At 34.7% G+C, this 7,924-nt stretch overlaps 1 protein-coding gene across 1 annotated transcript; it reads right to left on the reverse strand.

The window, feature by feature from the left end:
- Positions 1 to 605: 605 nt before the first annotated feature.
- LOC141691289 (uncharacterized) lies at positions 606 to 947 on the reverse strand. The gene has a single exon (XM_074496023.1). The coding sequence runs from the start codon at positions 945 to 947 to the stop codon at positions 606 to 608; it is 342 nt and encodes a 113-aa protein (XP_074352124.1).
- Positions 948 to 7,924: the final 6,977 nt, after the last annotated feature.

Below are 7,924 nucleotides of genomic sequence, written 5' to 3' on the forward strand. Positions count from 1 at the left end.
TTGTAAATGTGCAATACAAATAAGTACTATGATACATTATCATCATTTATGCTTGGTAGGTTGTAAAATACTTCTTCATAGACTACATTTGATGTAATATTTGTGATGGTACCATCTTCACTGTCAATGAGAATGTGGAGACCTTCTGGCCTTGTAACTCTTGAGATGGCAATGTAGACATGGCCATGAGAAAACACTGCTCTGGGAAGGTATAGACCAACCATGTCAAGTGATTGGCCCTGGCTCTTATTAATTGTCATTGCATAACAAATCTGGAGTGGGAACTGAATTCTTTTAAACTCAAAAGGTCAGCTGGTATCTGTTGGAATCATCTCTATCCTCGGGATCAAATGTTTTGACCCAACATGGGATCCGCATAATATTTCACACTCAATACTATTCTTCTTGCAGGATGTCACAATCATTCGCGTGCCGTTACACAATCCCATAATTTGGTTTAAATTTCTCATAAGCATGACAACGACGCCAACCTTGATGTTTAACTCGTGCTTAGGAATGCAAGGCATATTTAATGAGTTCATGTACTCTACTGGAAATGCTGATCTGAAATCATTATCTTCATCACCAGCATCGTCAATTGAATCCTAACTAAGATATGTGTGTAGACGTCCAGGAATTTTCTCAAGAATGCTGTTATTGATGTCGTCCACCATAACATTAGTTGGTGTTAGGATAGCTCTTGATCTTAGATAAGAATGTGAAGACATGTTTTTTAGAAAATCCGGGTAAGTTATTTCAAAAAGACTTTCTATAGGATTTTGCGTGGTATGAACAACATATTGATCTGGAATCTTTATTAGCATTTCACCACTGTCTGCATCAGGACTAAAGTTCTCAACTTTACCATCGCCAACTAAAAGCTGCCATTTACTGAAATCAGCTATAACCTTATTCTCCATTTCTGTATTTCCTGCATGAAGCCGCATATTTTGCTTAAGTAAAAAAACTTGGCAAAATTCCCAAATCTTTCATTTATTGAGGGTGGAACCTACTATTTCAGCTCTGGATGCCTTTGGAATCACGGGTAAAATCTTCCTATAATCTCCGCCAAAAACTAATGTGATACCACCAAATGGCTTATTTGCTCTCCTTTTGTCAATAGCTGACATTATATCTCTCAAAGAACGGTCAACAGATTCAAAATCAAGACGATGTTGCATTGGCGCTTCATCCCAAATGATCAAATCAGTTTGTTGGATTAATTCTGCAATATTGGTTCCATGTCTGATTCCGGTTGTACTGTCCTGATCAAGTTTTAAAGGAATATGGAATCTTGAATGTGCAGTTCTACAACTAGGCAACAATACGGCTGCTATTGTAACATCTGGGAAATATCGTATAATTATTTATATCAATATATATGATTATTATGTGAATATTATATGAATTTTTGGTGAATTATCTGGTGTTTGATAATAATATTTGGATGTTTGTATGTAATAAAATGTGAGTATGTTAATTTTAATATGTCCAGAATAAAATATAGATAATTAAGGTATTTTTCTGGTAATTTTTGGAGTATTAGATGATTTTATAATAATTTATGAAATTATTAATTATTTTCTGAATAATTACAAAATTATTTTATAAAGCCGGGAATCGTCCGACTTCAATCGTTTTTACGTTTTTACAACCCGAAACTCTTCCGAAAACTCCTTCCTAACTTAATCTGATAATTCTGAACACTTTCCGTGTTTTGACTTTTTCAATCCGGAGTACAGTTTGACCTGTACGAGTCCCGGTGTGAAATTTTCGATATGCGAACCATTTTATATATCGATAGGAACCCATATTCTCAAAAGGCGAGATATTATTACCTTAATATCGTATAAATTATTTTATAGGAAGCTCTGTTTTGATAATTATCCAAATTTGGTATTAAAGTCGTATCGTCTTTTCAGTTACTTAGCGGCTAAGTAACCTATTTTCGGATCCGGTCTGTAAAGGTAATTATCGAATTACTGAATAAATAAATTGTGTGATGGGTCTGTCGGCTATGTGTTGCTGTATTATTAATTGTTTGTGATTTGTTGGACACGAAGATTAATTTTATAATTAATTTTCGAGCTATATGTATTTAGTTCATTTTAAAGTGATTTTATTGAACATTTATTTCAAAAGAATTATTTTTGTGTTCTATAAATTCATTTATTATTTTAGGGGTTTATAAAATTTAGAAATCAATATTTTATTTATTATTTAAATTTAAATAAATTTCTGATCTCATTTAATTATAAAATCAGTATTTAATTCCAGAATTTTTGAAAATTTTATTTTATTGACTTTCAAATATTTCGAGCATTTCAAAAATTATTCCGGCAATTTTATGACTTTTATTCACCCACACATTTATTCGTTAAATCGATAAATACAGGTACGTTACGCCTCATTAAAAATATTGTAAAGAATTATGAAAATTTTATTTATTTAAATTTTAATTACTTCGATAAATTTTAAATGTTATTTTTGGGAAAATTTCGGAATTATGATACTCGTAATTACTCGTCAGATATTCTAAATTTTGAGTATCGTGTTGTTCGTTAATTCAACAAGTAATAAAACGAAATAAAGAAGGGGGGGCCGATTATTTATCGGGTTCAACCCGTCTATTCTCTTCAACCCTCAATCAATCTCTCTCTTCAATCCTCTCTTCCTCTCTCTCAACATCAATCTCTCCAACCCCTCTGTTCTTTTCCCCGTTTTCTGGTTGAGCCGCCTCTGTTTCCGGCCATCTGTTTCACGGCTTCCCGCCGCTGTTTTTTTTTTGTTTGTTTCCGTTGCCGGCGGTAGTCCGGTGATTCTGCCGCCTTGGTATCGGATTAATTATTGGTTCAGATGCATATACACGCACATGCGAGTGTATATATCTCTGTGGGAGTATTGTTGTTGTGCCGTTATTGTGCCTGTGTCTGTGTGTTGTTGGTTTTGCTGTGCTCTGTATTTTCCGGTTGGCGCGTAGGCGCGTGTCTATGGATGTTAACTGTTGGTTCAGTTATGTCCTGTATAAATATTTTATTAATTTATCTTATGTTCTGCAGGATATATTTGATTAAGGTTTCGTGAAATACAATTTATTGTGCGGGAATAATTATTAATTTAATCGATGAAATTTATGTAGGAAACCCGAAATTAATCGGGTACCCGTAAATTTTATCGCCGTCGGCGATGAGCCTCGGCGAGCCGACGGTGGGCGATGATGATTTTTATCTGAGTCCTACATTTATTAATTAAATAAATTGGTTCGTGTTATTAATTACAAAGTGAAAACGAATAATAACTAATAAATTAAATTCGTACTGGTGTTTGGAAATTGTGAATTGTAGTTATGGATTGGATGTGATTATTGATTGTGGTTGACGTCGAGATGATTCGACGGGCAGGCCGATAAATAGAGGAAACGATGTCCGATTTTCGGAAAATTAATTCCGAAAATACGGAAACGTAACCTGTAATTGTCAGAGACGTCGAACAAGGATATAATTGAACTTTATGAAACTGACTTGTGTGATGTGACAAGATATTTTGTGAATAATCGATTACCCTATTTTTTTTTCAAAATGACAAACATACGTATTTTCCGAAATTAAATACCGAACCGATTTTCGAAGATGTGAACCGTAATTGCTATGTGTATTTCGATAATACATATAAACATGAATTCGGTTATGAAATCGTATGGGTAAAATAGAATAGTGATTTGATGTAAGCTTAAGCGATTATCTGAATTAGGGTATTTCAACCCTGTAGGTTTTAGACGGAAGACCCGAGACGTGACATCGGACTAGGAACGATCTAGTGATTAGACGTCGAGATCAACGAAGTTCCAACCAAAGGGTCTGAATGTTGGGATCGTATCGAGAATAGGATAGTAGGTGCATGATAAAGCCGAACGATCTAAGTCGAACCCAAGTCAACCAATAATAACGGTTAAAGCTTATTAAGGCAAGTATCTCTATCATCACTTATTGTTCAAGTGATATTTATTTTAAATTTTATCATGCAAGTATTGCTTTCCCTATTCTCAGTTTAGAATCGATAAACATATCGCTGAATTAAATAATTCTGTTTATGCAAGTATTCCCGAACTTTCTTTTAAATACTGCAAGTATTCCTAACCTTTCTCCTTAAATACTGCAATTATTTATTCTCTCCTATTCTAGGTTCAGAATAGTTAACTGTTTTATATTTCGCTGCAATTATTCTTATTATGCCAGTTCTTTTAAATTCTTGTTCCTATAATTCGATTGCTCTCTTGAGCAAATACCCATTCGTTCGGGTTATTTGCGAACCCTAATTTGGGATGTTTTGAAATCAGAATGATTTGATATCAAAATACTCTACGGGCTGGATGATTTTTATGAGGACCAGTGAGGAGCTGGATCCTATGGGCCGGAGATGGACCGGACCCTTTAGGCCATAGTTGCCTGGGTGCCCCATATGTTGGTTGGGTCTATGCAGTTGGGTATAGATCCGCACTATCTCCTGACTGATCAGCAGGTTATAGTGCATATGTTGGTTTCTAGTGTTCAGTCCAATTTGTTGTTGATCGCCATTAACGGCATTCCCTCTTGAAATAAAATGTGATTATGGGTTAAAGTTATTCTTTCTTAGCACTCAGTTTTGGGAAATTACAATGTTTCTAAATATATTCGAGGTTCAGATTGTTGCTGCAGCATTAGTTGCTCAGTGATAGTTAGGATCTCGAATGAATTGAGATCTTCTTAATTATTCAACCCGTCCTTATCAGGCTGGTTTAGCAGGCTAAGTCTATGGAAACTTAGTCGATAATGATGGATACTGAATAGTTATGAATTTCTTGAACGTCGTTTTATGAATAGTTATTGCATCCATTGCTCAATTATGAAATGATACCAGAAGCTATTTTGAAAACACGCGATCTCTAAAAGCTCTGACAAAAATGTCATTATGTCCTAAGTGATTCATAGCAATGTAAATCAAATTGATTTTAAGATAACGAGATATATCCTTCAAATGATTTCGTGTTTCGCTCTTCAAAATATTTCAGAGATTTTGTCTGGAAGTTTTCTTTAAAATTAATATTTGAAACTCAAATTATATACTTGCTGGGCATTTTTGGCTCACTCTTGCTTTGTCAATTCTTATTTCTGCCAGAAACAGATAAGGACTAAAGTGAATAGCCTTGATAGACAGCAGAAGTTAGAGAAGTTCCGTTGCGAGAGGTTGAAGGTGTTAGAAGAATGTGACAAGAGCATTAGTTCAAAGGTATATATACTTGTATTATAGTTGAAGTGAGTTATAGAAGGTTAGATTCTTGTTTCATACCATGACCTGTAAAAGATCCGGACTTAAGGGGTTATTTATTTATTTCTTTACTTTATGTAATAATGGTTTAGTAACACCAAATCTTGACCCCGGATTTGGGGCGTTACAGTTTGGTATCAGAGCCGCAGGTTATTGGTCACTGAAATAAGAATAGGTGAGAGTAGGATAGAAATGATAGGTCGTACAAGATAGGAAAGTCCCTAGGCATATTCAGGACAAATTGAGTTGAGTGCGAATTAGGGTTAGCAGATTCGATAAGGAGTTGGTAAGATAGGATTGATGAGAAAGTGTAAGGCGAATATCACAACATCATAGGTATATTGAAACCTCAGATCATACAATACTTGCATAGTCCTTCAAACTCTTCCCGATGTCATTACACAATTTTTTAATTTCTGCGGGCACAAATATATATGAAGTATTATGATTAAAAGTATACTACATATAATATCTAAAACATATTTATGTTAATTATTCAGGTGGTATAATAATGAGATATAAACTTGCAAGTGCATAATTCTTCAAATCTTCGTCTGATAGGTATAGATGAGGATCATTAAGCATATGTCGCCTGATGATGAGAATATCGTCTGACATACATTGCCAATTAGCTTCCCAAAGTCTAAGTGGATCTGAAATCGGACTGTATGCCAAAATATTGACAAACATTGCACGTAACTGTGGAGGCAATGATGTATGGGAGTTCTCAGAAATTGCTTCATGCCATTGGTTATCATTTTGTAGAAGACCAAGGGCCGCACAAGATTCCTTGAATGTTTCGTGGATGTGTGCATTAACAGTTTTAAGATCTTCAAAAGACATGGAACCTTTCTTCCTAAATAACAGCATGCATAGATATAATAGTTTACCACTTGATGAATGCACTTCAGAGAGTCTCCCAATAACATCTCCTCTTTTCCTTTCTTTCCAGATACCAGGTTGAGGATGCCAAGTAAATTTATTTGGAAATTCAGAATAACTATAATTCCTCGCATTTGGGAAAGTCTGATTTGCATCAAACCATGCTTCTAACTTGATTTTTTTTATATTGCCTTGTCGCAAACATCCTCCAAGACATCTCCAGCCTTAAACAAAACATGCTTCTCGCCTGGTAAATATATCGGTAACCTCTCTACCGATGGCCAACGGGAATGAATGTCAAAAGCAAATATCCTCCAAGATGCTTCTGACGCGCAAACATATCTCCCATCCAAAAAATGTTTTACCTCATCAATCGGACCTTTTGGTGCTTTTTTTGGGATTGTTGCAGAAGTACCCGTACGTGTTTTCCTCAAACACATTGTTGCCGTGTCATGACCCTTTAGACAGTATTTGAAAAGGTACTTTAATGATCTTGAATTATTGCAAATCTTCAGATTCATGTGACATTGAAAATGCACCAAAAGATCGCGATTGAATGGGACAACAAAGCGATTATCAAGATTGACCCCCTTCTTGTTAATGGTAATTCCAGTCCTCCTTCTTTTATATATGGGGAATCCACACTCATCAAAAAATGTATGAGAATTATACCTGTAATAAAACATTTTTAAAATTATAAAAAATCTGGTAATAAAACTGGAGTTATTAACAAAGTAAAGTATTTATAATTTAAGGATGTTAATGAAAATACCGCTTAGGAAAATGCTTTATACAGTTGCCTTTGACCATGCATGGAGATTTAGTATAATCAGGACCACATGGTCCGTGGATCATATAATTGCTCATGGCATTATATCCAACTGGATCAATTTCTGGATCGGGAATTTCAGCTGATACCATTTTATCAATTTGCTCAGTTATTTTAGGTCTATCGTCGGGGTGCAACCAAATTAATATATGAGCGTGAGGCAATCCACGCTTCTGGAATTCAATTACATGCATCACTATGGAAATACTGTAGAAAAACGGTTAGTACAGGCAAAATATATACTAAAAGTGCATTTTGATAGAACAATTTATGAATAATGAAATGAGTATAAAAAAACCTAGCTAAAATGATATCTCCTATACATCTGCCAAAACAATTTTTCTTTTTAATCATATCCATAAGTTGATCAACCTTCATTTTAAAGACTCTGGCTACAACATCAGGTGCATCAGCAACATCAACACCAGGCATATGTTTTAACATGCACTGAATTTCCGGCCATTTTGTATTAGTGGTCATAGTAAGGAACAATGAAAGATGTCCTAAAGTTCGATATATTGCTAATGAGTCTTTAAAATACTGAGTCATATAGCGCTTACTTCCGGTGAATGAAGCAGGAAGAATGATTGCTTTACCAATATTGGATGGATTTCTATCTCCCTTTTGTATTGCATCTCTGATATTATGGTAGAGGTAAGATCTTATAGTAGTTTGATGGTCTCTAATCCAGTCCAATCTGTACTGCTCAATTGCGGTGAAAGCATCCACAACATATTACTGCCATAAACAACCTCCAAGATGTGGTGTCAAACCTGTTACAGTAGAAGGTATAAATTCATCGAATATAAACTAATTATCACAAAGTTCAACAGCTGAATGAGAAATTATACTTTCGTTAAATAGCATATTTGTACCTTTTGAAAGACGTATCATTAGTTTATAATTATA

This window comes from Apium graveolens, chromosome 10 (genome assembly GCF_009905375.1).
Source record: "Apium graveolens cultivar Ventura chromosome 10, ASM990537v1, whole genome shotgun sequence".
Taxonomy (NCBI): Eukaryota; Viridiplantae; Streptophyta; class Magnoliopsida; order Apiales; family Apiaceae; genus Apium; species Apium graveolens.

What these genes read in the sequence shown, in the direction of transcription:
- LOC141691289 (XM_074496023.1), bottom strand. Translation starts at nt 947, where the DNA reads ATGCGGCTTCATGCAGGAAATACAGAAATGGAGAATAAGGTTATAGCT.